This window comes from Molossus molossus, unplaced genomic scaffold, assembly GCF_014108415.1.
Source record: "Molossus molossus isolate mMolMol1 unplaced genomic scaffold, mMolMol1.p scaffold_m16_p_1, whole genome shotgun sequence".
NCBI lineage: Eukaryota > Metazoa > Chordata > Mammalia > Chiroptera > Molossidae > Molossus > Molossus molossus.
The window spans coordinates 207,821,767-207,843,827 of record NW_023425344.1 but is presented as its reverse complement, the minus strand read 5'-3'; the positions used below and the strand labels follow the sequence as shown (position 1 = coordinate 207,843,827).

Sequence of the window (22,061 nt, the reverse complement as noted above, 5' to 3'; positions counted from 1 at the left end):
TCTCACCTTATAAAAAGAATCTGAGTAATGTGATTTTTATTCAGCCACTGCTAGTAACCTAAAGAAATAACTTTCTGTGTTAAATACCTCCCAATACCCCCTTCCCACAGGCACTTTTATGTACATTATTGTGTGTGCATTCACATACACACACACATGCATTCACACACACACAGTGAACAAGAGTGTGCTGTGAACCTATAATGTGCATATAATTATGAAATTATATTTAATGTACACTGAAATGTATTTGTAAGGAAAAATTCAACACAGTAAATCAAACGGGCTAAGGCGGGGTGTGGGGGCTGGAGCTGGGTATAGGAACTCTAGGCATGACCGATTTCCTGCCACCACCGGGGTCTGCTCCTGCAGGGCATCTGAAGGCCATAGTTCTGCCAGGCTAGTGCGTGGAATTAAAGGTTCCTCACGCTCTCGCACCGTAAGTGCCAGGGTGGCGAGGACTGTGCTGGCCGATTCCTCTCTGATCCCCACCCATGTGCAAGGGGGAGGCTCACCATCAGGCTGTGGGGCTCACAGGGCAGTGGCAGTCCCTCCAGTCCTAACAGGGTCTTTCACCCAATCAAAGCTTTGAGTGGGTCCTGGCCGGTTTGGCTCAGTGATTAGAGTGTTGGCCCGCAGAACAATGAGTCTCAGGTTAGATTCCGGCCAAGGGCACGTACCTCGGTTGTGATTTGTCCCTGGCCCTGGTTGGGTAGTATGGGAGGCAGCCACTCGATGTGTCTCTTTCACGTTGATGTGTCTCTCTCTCTCTCTTCCTCTCTCTCCCTCCCACTCTATCTGAACAAAAATGGGAAAATGTCCTCAGGTGAGGATTAAAAATAAAAAGCTTTGAGTGGCATAACAATAAGCACCTAGGCCACTTCCACAGACCTTGTTAGGTCCTAAGGCACCTTTCTCTGAAGAACAGAGACTAATTCATGACTTGACAAAAACAGAAGTCACTGAGGTTTAAAAACAAAACCCATACTGCTATTTTTTTTCAAGATGACATCTTTCATCTGACAGAAATATATATTATATTATGTAACAGTACAGAACCCTATAATAGGGTTATGGTGAAAGCATGTTTTCTAGAAGAATTCATCCAACACTGAATTTAAAATTGCCTTTCCACGTCAATCTTTTCTGACACCCTTTCCTCCACATTCCTGTGCCTCATGTAATATCCTGGGGAAAACAAAGCAAACCCACCTGGAGACCTGCCTTCCCTTCCCAGCCACACAGCACCTGTCCTCTCTAATCCACAGCTTCCTCATCTGCAAAGCGGAGGCCGGTCTGAAGGGTCCCTGAGGGCCCTTCCAGATCTATTACATTATTCTCTCTCATTTAAAATAGCACAAGACAGAGAGAGAGAACCCTACACCTTCGTCCAGAGCAAGGGGTGGTGGATGCCGCTCCCCGATCCTGGGTGCTCCTCCCCATCCCCTCCACGAGGGCACTCGTCCTGCCGTTCACGACGCTGCCTTGGAAAGCCTCTCATTCCAGCCTCTGTGAGCCAGTCACCCACTCCACTGTCAGAGGCACCTGCTTCTCCTCCAGGACAGCCCACCAGCCAGGGGAGCTCCCCGCAGAGCTCACCGGAGTGTCCACCCAGCTTCCGCGACAGGAGCATGTCCTCCGTGATGTAGACGCACATGTCCGGGCTGACCTCCAGAGACTCTTCGTTCATCTGCTCCAGGTCCCTGGGGTCATCAACCAGCATCTCTATTTCTGACACAGAAAAAGGAAAAAGACATTTAGAGACAGACAGGGAAAGGGCCACCATATCGCACAGCCGCAGTCTGAGAGAGGCTCTGCAATTACTCATGTTTACAAATAAACTGGCTAACGAGGCTCCGCAACAGTCCACTCTGGGGACCATTCTCCACGAGCTGCTATTTGCTCTTTCTCCCAAGATCGTGGTGTCACCCACAAGTCTTCCAGTGCCGTGACCTGACTGTCAATTATCATTTACTCTTTAAGGAAGAAGAACAGCTGTGCTGCCAGGCGGCAGTGACAGGGCACCGACGGGTCCTCCGCCCAAAGCAGCCGCCGCCCGGGGACCGGGGAGAACGAGCCGCTGCCCGGAGCTGCTGCGCCCGAGGCCCACGTGAATTCTACTTGATCAAACATATGTTCTGCAGTTTTCCTTAATGGAGTCAGTATGTTCTCCCCAAACCTGAATACTATAGCAACGATCTGAAGCAGAAAAATAAAAAAAGACGTACGAAAGGCTAAGTCTGGCTGATACAGGCTGTGGGTCTCATCTTATTTCCTTACCCCGAGGGAAGTAGCCGGGTGCCGTGTTTGTTATACTTCCTAGAATTCTGGTGACGTGGGAAGTATTTAAGAAATACTAATGAATCAAATGGCCTGGAGTCAAACTTTTTTTTCTGGTGGAAGTTCAAGACATTTTTGTCACTATGGTCGAATCCAGTCTGCTGTCCTAACCATATGCTTATTTCATCTGGAAACCAGAAATGCAGACCCAAGGCTGCGGGACGAACTTCTACTCCATAAACCCTGACACTTGGACTCCACCACCGTCAGCCCTGTGGCGACAAAGGATCGTGACTAGAGAGAGATGTTGTTCATAGTCAAACACAACAACTCAACCAAGTCACTGGGGAAGGTGGCAAAACACCTTTCTCTATTACTACTTCTTAGTTGTTCTGCAGACATCAATTCTGTAGAACTTATACTTGAAAAACAACCAGGAGAGAAAGAGAGCTGGTGAGGACCGGTCAGTGGGGCTGGCGCGGAGGTGGGGGAAGGTTACCATCGTCCTGCAGGTCCTCCTCCAGCCGGTCCTTGCCGCCGCTCTCCACCCCCGAGGTGTGGGAGCTGCCGTGGCTGGTCATGGAGCTGCAGGTCTTGAGCTTGCGGTGGATGGCGCTGCCGGAGTAGCTGTCCTCCGGGCCCGTGTCCCGGGGCTTGGTGTCCGCCTCGATGCCCGAGGTGTGGGAACTGCTGTGGCTGGCGGTGGAGTGACGGGACAGGCGCTTGTGCTTCACGCTGCCCGCGCTGCTGCCGCTGGCCCGGGACCGCTTTTCCAGCTGGTCCATGTCGAGGTCCAGGTTGTCGCTGATGTACGACTCCCGGTACTGCTTCTTCTCTGTGTGGGGAGGAACACAGCCGTCATGATATTCCACCCAGACGGGGGACCGGGTGGTGAGCTTGAGTGAGTGAGTCATCAGGCCAAGAACAAGTACCATTTCAGACTCAAGGTCTAGTAGCTGCAAAGTGGTCCTAATTCTGATAGGCTCTCCACTTAAGAACACTGCAAAATGAATAAAAATTAGGACGACACATCTGAGGGGAGTCTGTCAACTGCTCGGGGTTTTAAAGCTTTAAATGCCAGAGGAGAGTGCTGCTTGACTGACCACCGGCACAACGGCCGTTGCTCCCCAGCGGACAGTCCCGGAGCTGAGACAGCGCTTGGGAAGTCTCAGAGCAATCGGGCATGGTCAGGACAGCCACTGACGGCATTCTGCACTTTGCACAAGTACCGGTCCACAGCAGATTAGAAAAATTTAAAAACCTGGTCCTTCCCCACAGATAATTTCAGAAGCACTACTATGGAAGGCTGTTTAATAAAGATAATTATGCTACTGTTTGCTTGGCTCTGACTGTAATTTAAAATACAACTCTTCTGAGAATTTCTTTCAAAGTATTCTAAAATTTAGATTTACATTAGTGAGGGCAGCTTTTCTCCGCTCAGGCTGAATTAGTGAGGCTTCATCAGCTATTGAGAAAACACAGTGGTCACTACCGGTTTGTCATGTGGCCTCTGACTGTAAGGACGTCACATGTCAGTGCTGTCCCTTCACGCACACAGTGTTGGAACGTCCCTTTTGTCTAAGCTCAACTAGCCATCACATACGGCACAAAGTTACAACTGAGGTGCAGGGTACAACTGGCAAAAAATTATTAGTTTTGTGCTTCACGTATGAAATTTAAAACAAAAACCACTTTAGCTTCCTTGTATTTTTTTTTTTTTAATCCTCATCCGAGGACATTTTTCCTTTTTTTTTTTTTTTTTGTACAGACAGAGTGGGAGGGAGAGAGAGGAAGAGAGAGAGAGAGGGAAACATCGATGTGAAAGGGACACATCGAGTGGTCGCCACCCGCACGACCAACCAGGGCCGGGGACAAACTGCAACCGAGGTACATGCCCTTAGCGGGAACCGAACCCGGGTCTCTCCAGACCGCAGGCCAACGCTCTAACCGCTGAGCCAAACCGGCCAGGGCGCTTCCTTGTATTTTTAATACTGATGAGAAACAACACATTAGAACAATGCGAGACATGAAGAGTGCACTTGGGGAGCGTTTAGCTGATGCTATCTCAGAAACTGCTAACGAGGAGATTAACTGGGTCCCCGGGGCTGCGAACGGATCTGACTGCCGTGTTCCTGGGTTAAGTACAAACGCTTGCACTCCTGCTGTGTGAATCCGGCTCTGAAGCATGATCACCCAGCGCCCCCGAGAGGGAACGCGCATCAGCAGAGAGGTGCCATGCTTTCCTGGGTGCACAATGGGAGAGCGCTCGGAGAAGGCTAGGTGTGTATTCCTGGGCTCGTCCTCCTCGTGTCAATTCTAAGGAGTCAGGCTGGACACAAGGGCACAGCACAGCCCAACACACGTCACTGAGACAAAAGGGCATCCAACTTTTTTTTTTTTCAATTCTCACTGGAGGGTATTTTCCCATTGATTTTCAGATAGAATGAAAGGGAGGGAGGGAGAGAGAAACATCAATGTGAGAGAGACACATCAATTAACTGCCTCCCATACAACCCCAACTAGGGCCAGGGGATCGAATCACAACCGAGGTAAAATGACCTTGACCGGAATCGAACCCATGACTCTTTGGTCTGCGGGACGATGCTCTAACCGCTGAGCCAAACTGGTCAGGGCCATCCAACTAGTTTTAGGGTTCCACTGGGTTCTAATGATTCCTGTTTTCTGAAGGCAACAGTGGTTGAGAGGAAGGTGAGAGCTAAAAGTGTTTTTAAAATTTGCATACAATTTGTCGTTTCAAGACAGTAGATAGCCATGGTACCCTCAGAAGGGTGGCAAGGGAAGGAAAAAAAGTAAAAAGTTCTACAGGGTGTGGAGTTCTAAGACAACTGGGAATTGTGGGTCTGATCATTTGAAACCTCTTCTACCTCTTTACAAACAGTCCTCTTAATCCCAACTTCCTGGTGGGTTTGGAGCCAATCCTAGTTCCTCCATAACTCACTAGCACCCTCACTGGAGGACACGCACAGGCCGGCTCTCCCGGGACAGGGGCCCGGGGTAAATCCCTTCCTGGCATGTGGGCAGCCCTGGGGCTCCGGGAGGCTGGCTCCTGTCCCCTTCACAGGGAGTGCCACATCACTCACACCCTCTGCAAACATTTAGGAAGCTTCACACCACTCAGTTACAAACAGGGAAATGCTGAAACAATTCAGAAATGTATTCTAAGAAATGCCCAATGAGCCTCTCAGCCCCCGTAACCACAGGTGTCAACAGCACAGGGGGACAGGTCCCTCTGTTTTTTTTTTTTAACTTATCTTTATTGTTGAATGTATTACAGATGTCTCCCCTTTTTTCCTCCAATGACCCCCCCTTCCCACTCCCGCTCCCCTCCTGCCTTCCCCACACTATTGTCTGTGTCCATTAGTTGTGCATATATACATAGAAGTTCTTTGGTTTGTCTCTTCCAGCCCTCCCTCCCCCTTCCCTTTGAGGTTCATCAGTCTAACAACCGAGTTGTACTTCTTAATCCCTTCACCTTTTTCACCATCTCCCCAGCCCCCTTCCATCTGGCAAGCAACAAAAAGTTTTTTGTATCTATGAGTCTGTTTCTGTTCTGCTTGCTCATTTTGTGTGTCGATTCAATTGTTGATAGATATGTATTTATTGCCACTTTATTGTACATTTTTTTGTTCTTCTCCTTCAAGAAGACTCTTCAACATTTCATGTAATACTGGTTTAGTGGTGATGAACTCTAGCATTTTCTTGTCTGGGAAACTCTTGATATTCTATCGATTCCAAATGATAGCTTAGCAGGATGGAGTAATCTTGATTGTAGGTCGTTGCTTTTCATCACCTTGAATATCTCTTGCCACTCCTTTCTGGCCTGCAAAGTTTCTTTTGAGAAATCAGCTGACAGTCTTATGGGAACTACCTTGTAGGTAACGAACCGCTTTTCTCTTGCTGCTTTTAGGATTCTCTCTGTCTTTAACCTTTGGCATTTTGATGATGATGTGTCTTGGTGTGGGCCTCTTTCGGTTCATATTGTTTGGGACTCTGTGCTTCCTGGACTTGTATGTCTGTTTCCTTCACCAAGTTAGGGAAGTTTTCTGTCATTATTTTTTCAAATAGGTTTTACAATTTCTTGCCCTCTCTCTTCTCCTTCTGGCACCCCCGATGTGAATGTTGGTATGCTTGGAGATGTCCCAGAGGGTCCTTACACTGTCCTCATTTTTTTGGATTCTTTTTTCTTTTTGCTGTTCTAAATAAATTACTCTTTATTTCAGTTAGTGTATCCTTCATTTCTGACTGGTCCTTTTTTATGTTGTTGACATTCTCACTAAGTTTCTTGGAGTTCTCCTTAAGTTCCTTGAAGATCTCACTAAGTTCCTTGAGCATCCTTATAACCAGCATTTTGTTTCGTTTTTCTTTAATTTTTAAAAATTATTTTTATTTGTGGTAAGATACACAGAACATAACATTTACCATGTTAACCATTTTAAAGTGCAGCGTTCAGTGGTATTCAGTACATTCACATCACTGTGCAACCATCAATGCCACACAACTCCAGAACTCTTTTCATCTTGCAAAATTGTAAGTCTTTAAACACTAACTGCCCATTTGCCTTCCCCCTTTTACTATTTTTGTTTGTTTGTTTGTTTTGTTTTTATCCTCACCTGAGGACATTTTTCCATTTTTTTTTTGACGGTTTTATTTTATTTATTTATTTTTTAAATTTTATTTTTGTTACAGATGTTTTTCCTTTTTCACCCCATTGACACCCTCCTCCCCATCCCCCCCGCCCCATCCCCGGCTTTGTTGTCCATGTCCATTGGTTATGCGTACATGCATATAAGTTCTGTGGTTTATCTCTTCCCTTCCCCCACCACACCCTCTTCTGAGAGTTGTCAGTCTGTACCAGTCCATGTCTCTGGGTCTACCCTATTCCTCAGACTGTTATGTTCATTAATTCCGCAAATAAGTGAGATCATGTGGTATTTGTCTTTTTCTGCTTGGCTTGTTTCACTTAGGATAATACTTTCCAGGTCCCTCCATGTCGTCTCAAAGGATAAGAGATCTTTCTTTCTTACCGCTGCATAGCACTCCATCGTGTATACGTACCACTGCTTTTTTATCCATTCCTCTACTGATGGACACTTGGGCTGTTTCCAGATCTTAGCTATTGTAAATAGTGCTGCTATGAACATGGGGGTACATATATTCTTTCTGATTGGTGTTTCAGGCTTCTTAGGGCATATTCCTAGAAGTGGGATCACCGGGTCAAATGGAAGTTCAATTTTTAATTTTTGGAGGTAACACCATATTGTTTTCCATAGTGGCTGCACCACTGTGCATTCCCACCAGCAGTGCACTAGAGTCCCCTTTTCTCCACACCCTCGCCAACACTTCTTGTTTGATAATTTGTTGATGGCGGCCATTCTGACAGGTGTGAGGTGATACCTCATTGTTGTTTTAATTTGCTTCTCTCTGATGATTAGTGATGATGAGCATTTCTTCATATGTCTCTTGGCCATTTGTGTGTCCTGTTTGGAGAGGTGTCTATTCAGCTCCTCTGTCCATTTTTTAATTGGGTTCTTTGTCTTCCTTTTGATGAGTTGTATGAGTACTCTATATATTTTGGAAATTAACCCCTTATCTGATGTATCCTTGGCAATGATGTTCTCCCATACAGTGGGTTGCCTTTCCATTTTGATGGTTATAACCAGCATTTTGAACTTTGCATCTGACTGACTGCTTATTTCCATTTTGTTTAGTTCTCTTCCTGGAATTTTGTTCTTTTCTTTCACTTGGAACATGTTTCTTTGTCTCTCATTTTAGCTGCTTCTCTATAATTGTTTCTATGTATTAGGTAGAGTTGCTATGTCTCCTAGGCTTCGGAGGGTGGCTTATTGTTGTAGGTGTCCTGTAGGATCCAGTGGCACAGCCTCCTTGATCACCCCAGCTGGGCCCTTGAGGTGCACCCCTCATGTGGACTGTACACCTGTCTGTTGTAATCGAGTCTTGATTGCTGTTGGCCTGTCAGTGGGAGGGATTTACTCAGGCTGATCAGCTGCAAGGACTGGCTGTGCCCACTGACCACTGGCCTCTGACTTCCTTGGAGGATCAGCTGTGTAGGGGCCCACCACACAGAGCAAGACTTACTTCAGCAGGGCTCTGGTACCCACTGAGTCCATTCCTTGAGTGTGTCACTTGCGGAGGTGGTTGGGTGGTGGTGTTTCGATGTGGTCAGAAGCTGTCCACTGGGTGTGCTGGCCCTGGAGCAAGGTCAGCCACTGCCTGTGTTCTACCTGGGACCACCCCGGCATAAGCTACAAAGTGATCCACAGATGGCTGCTTCTTGTGCTGGGCTTAGAAGTGCCCAGGAAAAGCCAAGTTGTGAACCAAGGCTGGCTGCTTCTGGTGCCAGGCCTGGGGCCACTTAGCGAGAGGTATGGGGTCACTGAGTCCAGGTGCTGCTTGTTTGAGAGATTTTAAGGAACTCTAAAGCAGGATCCAAGACAGGCCATTCCTATGGTAAAGCCTTTGGAAACAGCTTGGGTGAGCCTGAAGGTTGGGTAGGGCAGGGCCTCAGGGAATCACCAGGGTGGGGCAAACAGTGTGAGCCAGGTTGCTGGAGTCCCAGATATGGTTCCTATCTGCCTGCCCCAGGGAAGGGCTCACCAAAGGAACAAGGGCCTCCCACAGCAAGTCCGTCCAGGAGAAAGTCGCCTCTCCAGCCCTCGCTCCACTGCTGAACAACTCACTTCTTCCCCATAGGTCTCTGGTGCTTTTCAAGCTGCTTCCCCCACACTGGAGCCTGGAGGGAGCAGGTATGAGTAAGTTCATGTGTGGCCCCTTTAAGTGGAACGCCTGGGACTCCAGCAGCCTCAGTTCCTGCTTGTTTTTCCAGCCAGAAGTTATGGGGATTCTCTTCCTCGCACTGGAACCCTGAGCAGGGCACCTGGTGTGGGACGGGGACCTCTCACTCCTCAGGGAGGACCTTCCCAGCCGAGGTGTCCTGATTTTTATCCGCCAAATGTGGGTGTAGGACCAGCCCCTCGCGCCTCCACCCCTCCTACCAGTCTGGATGTGGCTGCTGCTTTAACTTCGTAGTTGTAGGACTTCCATTCAGCTCCATTTCAGGCGGTTCTGAATGATGGTTTTCTGTAGTTCAGTTTAATTTTGATGTCCCATCTGTGTTTTGTAAAGCCCAGAGACCACAAAGGTTTTCACACATTGCTGTAGAATACGATGCGGCCGATGTGACTCTGGACATGTATCCTAACAATAAGCTCCAGCTACTGAATAAAGCTGGGGTGAAATGCTTTCTGACAAAGGCATGTCTTCCTTTCCAAACACTACGTAAAAATTCTTGTGGTCACTTTCTACTACAAAATGCTAAAACAGTATTTCAGACAAGGTGACTCTAAATTAAATTTAATTAAGAAAAATAAGATTCTTTCTGTGATGTCTTTTGTGCTAAGCCAGTGCTGAGAAAAGGCTTTCTTTAAAAAAAAGGTGGAGTCCTGAAGTGTGGGTGAGGTAGCTGGACTCAGCCGAAGGCTCGTCCCAGAAATGCACAATGTTTTGGTTTTAGGTTTTCTTCAGACCTGGAGGATCTCTAAGTAGGAAAAATTATGTTTTTTTTAGGGGGGGAAAAAAAAAGATACTCCCCTCAAATCTATGTACACTTCCCCAAATAAAAGATTCAACTGACTTTTTCATTCCTTCATTGCCCCGCACACTAAGCCCCCAAATGCACCTGGTACTGTGCCTGGGAGTTGACCTTACACCCTATGGTTCATTCATTCTTCTGGGCTCTGAACAGCTCCCCCTCAAGTCACCTAAACAAGCATTTACTAAAATGCTGCTGGTGGCGAGCTGATGGAATAAAGGAACTTCTCCAGGCGCCCATTAGGAAAGAGGCTGACTTGGCAAATCCTGAGCTCTGTACCTGTCACCTACCTATTCTCGCAAGTTTCCTCGGCACTTTTTCCCGTCTCAATTCTTCTTAATATTCGTGTCGGGAATGTATCTGTTATGCAGTGAGTCGTCGTGGGAAGAAGTGGCAGTCTGGCAGCAGAGGAAACCAACCCACCTGGCAATGTGCCCATTCTCTCCAAAGATAGATGCAGTTAGGTGGCAGACAGTGGGAGATGATTCATGTCCTAATCACTACGTACATTACAACAGCATCTCCAAACTGGGTCTCATTTAGATACAGACAGCTTTGGAAAGATATCAACCAGATGTGCACACCTCTAGAAGGTTTTTTGCATGTTAATAAAGAATAGGTATTTGCCTTGTTTCTGTAGGAAAGGTGGGGTCTGAGGGGTCAGGCATGGACCGAAGATATGAATCTCATCCTAATGATCATGTAAATCCCTAAAATCGACTAATCTAATTACCAATAATTTGTACAACATGAATTTGCAAAATAAATGAAAGACATTAAAAAATAAACAAATATGCGAAGTAGTATATTTTGGGGGATCAGAAATGGGAGTGTTAAATGGAGTAACCCCAGGGTGCCATAACTCAGGACAGAGGGCTCCCCATGAGCTTAACTCGACAGGGTTGAAGTCTTCTCGGAGGCACCATCCCTGTCTTCCTCTTCTTCACCATGTGTCCCCTTTGGCGCAGGACTCAGAGGCCCCAAATAAGACTGCTCTGTTCTGTCTGTGTCTCAGCCAAGCCCCCAAAGGACTGGCTGACACAATCCTCAAACAAAAATTTCTCTCTTCTTCGTCATTCCTGCTAAGGCAGACTTGGGGGCCCCCCTCCAGTCAGTAAGAGAGACTCCAGACCAAGGTGGATCACTGTGTCTACGGAGTTTGAGATGCAGACAAACCTTGGCCTGAGCCTGCATGTGGGGCTTTCTGCAAGGATCTCCAAGCCAAGCATGGGATCATTTAAAGAGATGGCACCCAGGGGTAGCTAAATAACAGGAAAACCTCAGCTATTTGGGACAGGGGTGGCTGGTGGTGTCGGGGCTACCCCTTGCCTTCTGGAACACAGCTGAGATATAAATAGAAATGCTACACTAAATCTGGAGAGCCCCCAGATCCCACCCCGCAGGAACCTAAAGCCCCAGTTCATGGCAGCACAGAACAGGGGTCATAGTGGCAAAGGTGCCATTTGCTCGCCCATCGGGGCCCTGGTGATACCTTCATTCTCCTCCAGCTTCCGGATGTGGCGCAGGACGGGCTGCAGGTTCATGTAGAGGCGATGGCTGTCGCTCAGGAGCTGCAGGAGGTGCCTGGAGCGCGTGGGGCACCCCGTGTAGTAGATGAGCTTCCTGGCAGAGGGCAAGCCATCTGGCAAAATCTCAAATTTCTTACCCTGTGTCGGGAAAGCACAAATCAGACTCGGGAAGAAAAGTCTCTGATTTTCCCAGGTCCCCTTCATTTTCTGTTTAGTAAGGAAAACTCCAGATTCAGAAGTAGATATGCAGCAGGTCCTCGGGTAATGCTGTTTCTTTACAACGTTGATGAGATGCTGCAGAAACTTAACTCTTGTTTATATCAATAAGCCTGTAGTAAAATTGTTTCATCATATGTCATTTTGCTTCAAGTCACTGAATTTATTGATGACTTAAAGTGAGAATTTACTGTGCAAAAGCTTCATTCAAAATTTGCTGAGACATAAATTACTGTGTTCCCTTTCAAATACATCCCAGGCAGAGGATTACCCATAATTCAGGAAAGTGCCTAGCAGGGCCTTCTGGTAATCACTGAGCGGTCGGACAGCTGAAAAGTACCTGTGCTTGCTCTGGTCGGTCAGGCCATTTGTAAAACGGAGAGGAGAAGGGCCGTCGTGCCAGTGCCCTCAATGCAATCCCAACCCCAAACTCAGCAAACAAACCCCGGAAGCGGAATGCATTCAAGTATTTGTGAAACACATGCATGTACCAAACCCTGTGCTAGACAGACACTGAGGAAAGAACCATGAATAGGACAGACAAGGTCCCCACCCTCATGGAGATACATTCTGGTGGGACAGATGGTAAATTAACACATAAGATAATTAGAGCTTATGATAAATTCTGGGAAGGAAATAAACAGAATTACGATAGTCAAAAATACTGGATACCTATTTAGAGATCAGAAAAAATATGAAATTTCTCTAGCTGGATAAAAGGGGGAACTGGAAGCTGGAGGGAGTGTGGGAGGGACAGGACAGGAAGGAGAAAGAGAAATCAGTGAAAGGAGATCTAAGAAATCGCATTCTTTAAATCGAAGTCGAGGGCGAGTCTGGCAGAAATCCTTACAGTTATAGGAAGTTGTGAATTTCTTTCACTTTCCTAATAATGAAGAAGGCAGCAGAACCACGAAAAGGAGTATTCCAGATGCTATGATTCTCAGCCAGAGCGGAGAAGGGACGCAAAGAGGAGGCATATTCTAGCTTGAAGCTGGTACAAAGCAAGAGGGTTTGTGTAATTCAGACAGGGATGGAATTTTTCACCTCTAGACCTTTGAAAGAAACCACCAGTGGATCCCAATGCTAGCATGGTAATAACTCAGTGAGCACTAGGCGGATGTGAACTCATTAATCCTCACAATTAGTCTTTGGGGGAGAGCCAAGTATCCTCAGTTTGAAATGAAGAAACTAAGGCACAGAAAGGCTAAGTAATTCGCTCAAAGTCCCACAGTTAGGCAGGGATGGGCTGGCTGCAAGGAGTCTCATCTGAGAAGTCCGTCAAAGCGGATTCCTCCTCTCCAGCCCTCAGCCACGGAATCAAAACCCTCCAGGAGAGAAAGACGAGGCACAAACGTCTGTATCTCCAACGAGCTCCTCAGACGAGTCTGATGCAAAACTAGATCCAGGACCCACTGAGTCCAGGACCCTTCAAACACTCAATTTTATAAATGCATTTTATTACTACTTAATTCGGGACACGAAAGGGGCACACACGGTAACACTTTGCCCCTTTTCAAACAGCTCAGATCCTTTCACAGAGAGCTAGAACGAAAGAGAGCCATTGAGGAGAAGGCGGGCAGGCCCCAGGTAAGGCATGAGTCAGGTGAAATCAGATTGAACAGTGCCCAAGTCATTAGAGTAATGTAAAGCCAGGAACAGGTCTTTTGAGTCACAGGGCAGTATGGAGTCAGTGCCCAATGCTCTTTGGCAATACAGCCCTTTATTTATGTAGGCCATCTTCCGTACGGGAGAGAGGCCGAGCGGACAAACCCTGGCCTGCCTCCTTTCTTCGTGCATTTTTTAAATAGTTTCTGAACAAAGAAAATCATGGATTTTAATGACTACTAGACAGTCACATTATTAACTGTAATTCTTTGAACCCTACTAAAAATTGGATATAGCTGGCAAAATAAAGAAACAGCTGGAAAAATCATAAATTTGCTCTAACCAAAAAAAAAAAAAAGTGTACCACTCTCAATATTCTAAAAATAAAAGTATTTTTCCTGTTGAGGACTCTAGACTGTTCTTTATAATGATGCGTTTCAGAGTCAGATATTAATAGAAACATCTTTTTATATCACTCTTTATTCTTTGCTCTAAAGAAGTAACTTCCAGAAGTGCTGGCCGGCCCCCACACGAAGAGTAACTCGTCCTGTGATTATGACTGTTTCCTAATTCCTCTGCTGTACGCTTCTGAAATAATTCTATTTGATGGACTCATCTTGTACTTTTCTCACTACATTTCTTCTGCAAGTAGAATAACTTAGGGTAGTGTGGTGAAGACCAGGCATACAAAATAAATTAGTAATTTATTTTGCTATAAGATTCTTTAATTTTAGATTCACTACTGATGAGTGACAAGGATTATAGAACATGCATAAGAATATAAGAAAGCTAATTATCTTCATCGTCAACTTAAAAAATATCAACTTTTGTGTCTGAGACGATATTGTTTTAAAAAACAAGAAACAAACAAACAAAAAACAAGTGAGTAATTTATTCTAGTCAGTTATTTTAAACTTACCACAAACACCAACTTTCCAACATTTGTCCAGGGGAAATCATAAAGTAATTGTTTCTCTTCATCTACATTCTGTGGAAAGAATTGTAATGCATATAGAATTACTGATGAACCTGACAGACACTGACATGGCTCTAATTTATCTCCCAGAAAACTAAAATGCATTAATTAGAATCTGAAAGAGGTCCTCAACCCTCTGGAGATGCGCAGACAGTAATTAACAGATCGGTGATACACTCTGTAGCTTCTGGCTCTGCAGTGACTGCATGGACTGGCCTTTTTAAGGCAATCTTCCTTTTTTGTACTATCCCTCAATTTAAATTAAAAATCCAAAGGACTCAGGCATTCAAGAGAAGGGATAAGGGTCCTAGCCAGTAAGAGCTTCTGCCCATGGACCTAAGGTCTTGGGTTTGATTCCTGGTCAAGGACACATACCTGGGTTGCAGGTTAGATCCCCAGCCTCAGTCAGGGTCCTTTGGGAGGCAACCAATGGATGTCTCTCTCTCACATTGATGTTTGTTTCTCTTTCTCCCTCCCTCCCTCCCTTCCACTCTATCTAAAAATCAATGGAAAAATATCCTCGGATGAGGATCAAAAAAAAAAAGAGAGAGATGAGATAAGGTACTCAGACTTTCATAATTGAAAATGTGCCTCCATCAAAGTTTAGATATCCTTACATTCTTTTAGGTCTCCCAGAAAGAGGCGTGTTCTCCCCTTGTTGACAGCTACAGCATAGCACCACGCTACCCACTAATTCAAGGGACAAGCTTTGTGAACTGGCAATTAAAATGTCTGCTCGGGCACTGTATTCATATGTCATCTTTACACAGTTATACATGCTCTAGAGGATAAAAGAGTGTATTTGACACATTGACACATACACACAAAGGTATCAATATTAATGATCTATTAGTGATGAACATCAGTCAATCTTTGGCTTTTTGTTGTCTGTTCTCGAGGACTCGTGACTACAAGGTTTAAGATACATCACTTCCTCTACCCACATCATTCACACCTGTGCTCGACAAGAGGCAGTAATGACCAGTCCGCGATGCACTGGCGAACCTGCCACAGGACCGCACAGGCACACTGACAGTGGGAAGCAGAGTAGATACTATTGGACTCCTATTTCTCTCATTTACTGACCTGGAAAATCTGTATTCCTCTCATGGTCAGTCCAAGAGTCAGAGAAGCTTCAATTTCCCTTTTATCCTGTAGGAATAAAATTTTATGACAAAATATATTTTTCTTCTACAATGGATAATTCAGCACCAGACAAAAGAAAGAGAAAGAGAATTTCAGAATTGGAAAGTTTTTTGTTTTTTTATTTTTTATTTTTTTTAATTTTTTTTAATCCTCACCCGAGGACATTTTTCCATTTTTTGTTCAGGTAGAGTGGGAGGGAGAGAGAGGAACAGAGAGAGAGAAACATCGATGTGAAGGGACACATCGAGTGGCTGCCACCCGCACAACCGACCAGGGCCGGGGACAAACTGCAACCGAGGTACGTGCCCTTAGCGGGAACCGAACCCGGGTCTCTCCGGACCGCAGGCCGACGCTCTAACCGCTGAGCCAAACCGGCCAGGGCAGTTTTTTATTTTTTTTTTAAATATTTTTTCTTTATTGAGTTTAGAGACAGGGAGAGAGAGACAGAGATATCAATGAGAGAACATCGATTGGCCACCTCTTGCATGCCCCCCACTGGGGATCGGGCCCACAACCTGGGCATGTGCCCTGACCGGGAATCAAATCGGCGTCCTCTTGGTGCGTGGGTCGGCGCTCAACCACTGAGCCACACCAGCTGGGCATGAACTGGAAAGTTTTGACTTAAAATAACTTTGCTCATGTTTGCACTCCTAGTTTTCTATAAGCTTTAAGAAAATCATAAGCAGCCCTGACCAGTGTGGCTCAGTAGGTTAAGGGTCAGCCCATGCACCAAAAGGCTACCAGTCTGATTCCTGGTCAGGGTGCATGCGGGAGGCAAATGATTGATGTTTTTCTCTCACATCAATGTTTCTCTCTCTCTCTCTCTTTGCCTCCTTCTCCCATCCTCTCCCTAAAAATATATATATATATTAAAAAAATAAAATTATAAGCACATGGTAAATCAACGATAATATATTCGACATATTTAAATCCTTGAGATTTAAAAGCATTAGTGTTTTCACTATTTAGATATACTTTCATATCTGACAACATTCTAAATCAGCGGTTCTCAACCTATGGGGCACAACCCCTTCGGGGGTCGAACAACCCTTTCACAGGGGTCGCCTAAGACCATCGGAAAACACATATTTCCGAAGGCGATTCATAACAGCAGCAAAATTACAGTTATGAAGTAGCAACAAAAATAATTTTATGGTTGGGGATGGGTCACCACAACATGAGACACTGTATTAAAGGGTCGCGGCATTAGGAGGGTTGAGAACCACTGTACTAAATACTTATGTTCTTGAGAACTCCAGTAAAGAAGATTAGTTTTGCAGACTTTGCATCATTTTTTAACCTTCTATCTTATACTTAACCTTTTCTCAGATGTGAGAAACTTGACTCTAATATCATAGGTAAGTTCTGAGATGCACCAGACTTTATATGATTTAAACTGGGTAAATCTCCTAGCTCAGAAGCTAAAATTAGAGGCAAGCCTAAATATTTAAGGGTCTCTCATAAGGGCAGATAATAAAGCTGTAAAAGTTTTATTTTCAGTTAGTTTTTTTTAAAAAGTACTTATTTTAAAAATGTTCAATTGTTCCTTGCCAAGACGATATACATTCTACCAGCTAAACCATAAACTGTAAAAAATTAAGTACAACTACATATGGAAAAAATATTCTACAATTAAGAATGTACTGTCCTGGCCGGTTTGGCTCAGCGGTTAGAGCGTCGGCCTGCGGTCCGGAGAGGCCGGGTTCGGTTCCCGCTAAGGGCATGTACCTCGGTTGCAGTTTGTCCCCGGCCCTGGTTGGTCGTGCGGGTGGGAACCACTCGATGTGTCCCTTTCACATCGATGTTTCCCTCTCTCTCTCTTCCTCTCTCTCCCTCCCACTCTGTCTGTACAAGAAATGGAAAAATGTCCTTGGATGAGGATTAAAAAAAAAAGAATGTACTCAAATTTGGCATCTTTTAAGTGCTCACCTGTAATAGTGAATATAAAATATAAAGTTTAAAATAAGAGACATAAATTTACTAAGTAACTAAACTTTCATCATGAGATTTCTCAGTAAAAACAATAAATATACACAGATCTTTCTTACATTTACAACCAGTTTTCTCATGAACGTGGTAAGAAATATTTTTTGAAAATGCATCCTCACCAGGCACAGAAAAGAGAAGACCATAGCCTGTTTTTACTCTTTGGGCTGTTTCTTCCAACAAATATTTTTTTATATCAAGACAGGCACATGCAGCAAGAGAGGCCAATCCATCACTATGAGTCGAGGCCAATTCCCCTTTCCAGGCTGTTCTGATGCTTCCGGAAATAAGACCGTGCGCATGGAAATGCAGGCTGTGCACGTGTGAGGTGAGCAGTGCTGAGAAAAGGGCGCAGATTTGTTGTGTTTTAGGGATGTTCCTGTCTCCCATCTACCTTGTTTCCATTTTGTAACCAGGCCTTCAGTGCAGCCATTTCAGTGCCATCACCTGACATCTCCAAAGAATGAACACTCTGCCGTGAGGCAGCCTCATCTATGTTCCTACTTCATTCAGTTACATTACTAACTATCTCATTTTAAGAAAAGTTGTTTTCCATGTCATGTAGAAGTAGCGCACTTCAAGTAAATTTGAAAGATTAATTTTTACACAAAAGATAAACTGAGGATATCTACTTTACTCAATGACTCATTCTTAACAGGATCTTAAAATTGATTTTTTAGAGAGAGGGTAAGGAGAAACATCAATTTGTTGTCCCACTTACCTTTATGGGTTGACTTTTGTATGTGCCCTGACTGGGGATCAAACCCATAACTTTGACATACCGGGACAATGCTCTAACCTACTGAGCTACACCTGGCCGGGGCCAACAGGATATTTTAAAATACTAAATTTCCTTATCAAATAAGAATCACTAATGTACCAGGCAGTCCCCCTGGTTATTCACTATCTCACAGAATTCCCCCAACCTTGGAAATGCATAATCATTCCCACTTAACAGATGGCCCAGGGTTATGGCCATATTTCCTTAGGGTCCCAGTACTCATCAGTGGTGATGCAAGGTCCCTAACTGATATCTGATTCCAAAGCCATCTCTTTTCCATGCATCATTAATACGTCTCACACATTTTAAAATTATAAACTGGTTGTAAAAAATGTCATTTACTTGCATTTTCTCCTATAAATTTAGAGTCACCAATAAAATTTCTTAAGGAAAAAAAAATACCAACTCAGTTCTTTAGGAATTTAGCCAAAGAGATTTTATGGATCTCAAGCATGCCTTTCAAAGATGACAGGGCATTAACAATGCATCTCTTGGACATGGAAGAGAGAAAAAATGCCTTTCTTTGGTCCCTTATTAAATTTCCTAAACCAGGCAGGACGATTACCAGCAGTATATCCAAACTACAGCTCAGTCTCCAAAGGTCTAGTTATGCTAATCTTACCACAAAGGGCACAGCAGCGATAACAAGCCTAATAACAATGGCAATGGTAACTCCTTGTAGCACTTTTCATCCATTACTCTTTGTCCTCAGTGAACCTCAGAGGTAGCTGTATTACCATCCCATTTAACTACGGGGAAGCTGCAGCAGAGAGGGTCAGTGACTTGCCTTCTGTCACATGGTAAGAGGTGAAGCTGGGAGTCAATTCCAGAAGTTAGGCCCAACAGGCCACACTCTGAACCGCTTGATCCCATTGGGTTTGAGATAGACCTCTGAATCTGTAAGTGGGGACTCAGGAGCTCCTGCCAAGGACGTGACACTTGTGAAATAGAGAGAAGAGTGGGGAGCAGGAGAGAGGAGGAGAAGAGAGAAGATGATAAACAGCAGTGAGTGATTCTCGCAGAGCCTGGCCACAATTGTTATTTGGGTGTGTGACCTCTGAGCTCTGAAAAAAAATGAGGCTAGGGAGACACGGGACACAAGAGAGTAACCAACATCAGGGAGTGGGGGAGGGCAGAGTTCGGCGGGGGAAGCGCGTGGGCTCTGTCTTCAAGTGGAGCTGGGCTGAATCCTGGCTCTGCCACCTACTGCTTTTGCAGTCTTCAGTCTGTTTCCTCGTCTGTATAATGAAGATTATAGTTCCTATCTTACAGAGTTGTGAGGATTTTCTAAAAAGGGATAAATATAAAATGTGCCCGGTCTTGGCCGGTTTGGCTCAGCGGTAAGAGCGTTGCCCTCGGACCAAAGAGCCACAGGTTCGATTCCAGCCAAGGGCACGTACCTCGGTTGTGGTTTGTCCCCAGCCCGGTTGGGGTTGTGTGGGTGGCAGCCAATAGATGTGTCTCTCTCACATCGATGTTTCTCTCTCTCTCTTCCTCCCTGTCTCTCTCCAGTTCTATCTGAAGGTTAATGTAAAAAAAATATCCTTGGGTGAGGATTAAAATAAATAAATAATAATACATCAAGTGTGCCTCATGAACATAGAACTTAGTAAACACTAGCCGTTGTGGTGATGTTCTTATTCATGGACACGACGCAGGTATGACTTCCCTTTGAGGAATACTAAAAATTGCTGATCGAAGAAGTTGCCAATGTTACTCCCCAAGACAGAAACGCAGATTTGGGAAGGAGGGAGAGATCTATTTCTTGTCACTGAAAAGCCAGATTCACAATGTGCAGCCGTGTGTTATCTCACCATGAGAACCATTAAAGCCCCCATCCTGCTCCCAAGCCCGAGGAAGAGCATCACCAACTCCAAGAGTGACTGACAGCGACAAACAGCAGGTCCCATGAAACTCATTTAAAAGCCCATTAAGCCCTGGCCAGTTTTTCTCAGTGGTTAGAGCGTTGGCCTGCGGTCCGGAGAGACCCGGGTTCGGTTCCCGCTAAGGGCACGTACTTCGACTGCAGTTTGTCCCCGGCCCTGGTTGGTCGTGCGGGTGGCAGCCACTCGATGTGTCCCTTCACGTCGATGTTTCTCTCTCTCTCTCTCTTCCTCTCTCTCCCTCCCGCTCTATCTGTACAAAAAATGGAAAAATATCCTCGAGTGAGGATAAAAATAAATAAAAGCCCATTAAAAGGTGAAATGAGAAGTTTAAATAAAAGCTTCTTGTGATGGAGAGGAGTACTTTCTCGGAAGCTGCAGGCGCGCCGTGGTTTTGTACCTTATACAATCTGTAGTAGTGAACGGCGACATCATCCAGTCGGACGGCCTCTTTGATATATTTAAGATGAGCCTCGGAAGCAGTCAGTGCAAACTGATCTTTGTGCATGTTTGGAATGTGCTTCAGGATGTAGTCCTTCCCCCTCTTAGAAACAACCTGTTGGAAAACAATGGGTGTGCAATGCAACATTTGTCGGAGGGACGTGAGTACTCTCTCCTGCAAATGACGAAAGGATCAGGACCTAAATAAGCCAAATAAACTAGTTCATGTCCGTTAGAAAATGCCCACTTTTACAGTTTCCACCATTGATATGTTACCAGCCGGAATCAGCTAATATTAAAAGTGACAAAGTCAATTTAGCTGTAGTACTGAATATTTAAGGACAATCACAAAAAATGGGAAAAATATGTTCTCTTAGCTTTAAACTCACCAAGAACAAACAAAACAACCCAAACCAAAAACAAAACCACACAAACCTGTAATAGTCTGTACACATCATTGCTTATATTTGCAAAATTATTGGTACTATGAAATACATCTCCTGTCAGCACATCTTCAGGTTATGGATCCTAGTTAACTCTTCTAAAATCAAAGCCAGAGTGGGAGGTTCTAAATGTTCATCCAATACAGGCAGGGGAACTGAGAAATTCTCTGAAACGTGTGGTTTTTGCATAAGAGGCTGATATGAACAATCTATGTGAATACTTATGAGAAAACAATTTCTTTCATCCATTCATCGTAATTCATTGTGGCTTATGTTTTCATTAGACAATAGCCTGGACTTTTAGATGTAAAAAATACATTGTATCCAGATGCTGCAGGCTACGATCACGGTGTTGGTTCAAGGTGACATAAGGATTATAAAATGTAAAAAGATTTATGCAAAGTAAACAAAAGTAATGTTTAAAATCACCAAAATAAAAAAATTAGAGAATTTTTAGTTTTAAAATGTTTTCATAGATACCGACATTTTGTTTCTTTCTATTGGACTAAACACGATAACTTACTGGCCAATTTTCAAGTTTTGCTGAGAACTTAAATTATAGATTTTTCTTTCTAAATGCCGTTTACACGGAGATCATCTAAACCAGTGCTTGTCAACCTTTTTCAGGTCAAAGAACACATAGAAAATGATAATTGTGAGGGCACTGAAATAGTGGTTTTGGGATCCCGAGGGTTGAGGACACTGGCACTGGGCTCTCTGGATGCCACTGAGGGAAGCTCTGACTTAAAGGACCAAGGTTCAGCCCGGCCGGTGTGGCCCAGGGGTTGAGCGTCGACCCACGCACCGAGAGGTCCCAGTTCGATTCCTGGTCAGGGCACATGCCCAGGTTGCAGGCTTGATCCCCAGTAGGGGACGTGCAGGAGGCAACTGATCGATGTTTCTCTCTCTCATCGATGTTTGTCTCTCCCTTCCTCTCTCTCTCTCAAAAAAATCAGTAAAAATATATTTAAAAAAATTTTAAAGGACCATGGTTCAGGGAGTACCTGATAACAACTAGGGAACGTAAATATAGGCTAATTTTGTCCCAACAGACATTGATATGTAAAAGCTTGACACCTTTTGTGGTTTCTCTTCCAACAACTGAAGCACTGTCAGTCAGTCAACAAAAACTTGCATTGAGCACC

General features: G+C 44.8%; 1 protein-coding gene across 2 annotated transcripts in view; it reads right to left on the bottom strand.

Moving 5' to 3' along the window:
• Window positions 1-22,061, bottom strand: part of FRMD6 (FERM domain containing 6) — an 84,250-nt gene that overhangs the window by 5,208 nt on the left and 56,981 nt on the right. For both annotated transcript variants that reach the window (XM_036245116.1, XM_036245107.1), the window contains exons 7-12: window positions 20,433-20,588; window positions 15,323-15,388; window positions 14,180-14,248; window positions 11,403-11,577; window positions 2,780-3,115; window positions 1,600-1,731 (exon numbers count right to left, since the gene is read on the bottom strand). In XM_036245116.1, coding sequence (XP_036101009.1) covers window positions 1,600-1,731; window positions 2,780-3,115; window positions 11,403-11,577; window positions 14,180-14,248; window positions 15,323-15,388; window positions 20,433-20,588 — 934 coding nt within the window. The remainder of the gene's footprint in view (window positions 1-1,599; window positions 1,732-2,779; window positions 3,116-11,402; window positions 11,578-14,179; window positions 14,249-15,322; window positions 15,389-20,432; window positions 20,589-22,061) is intronic.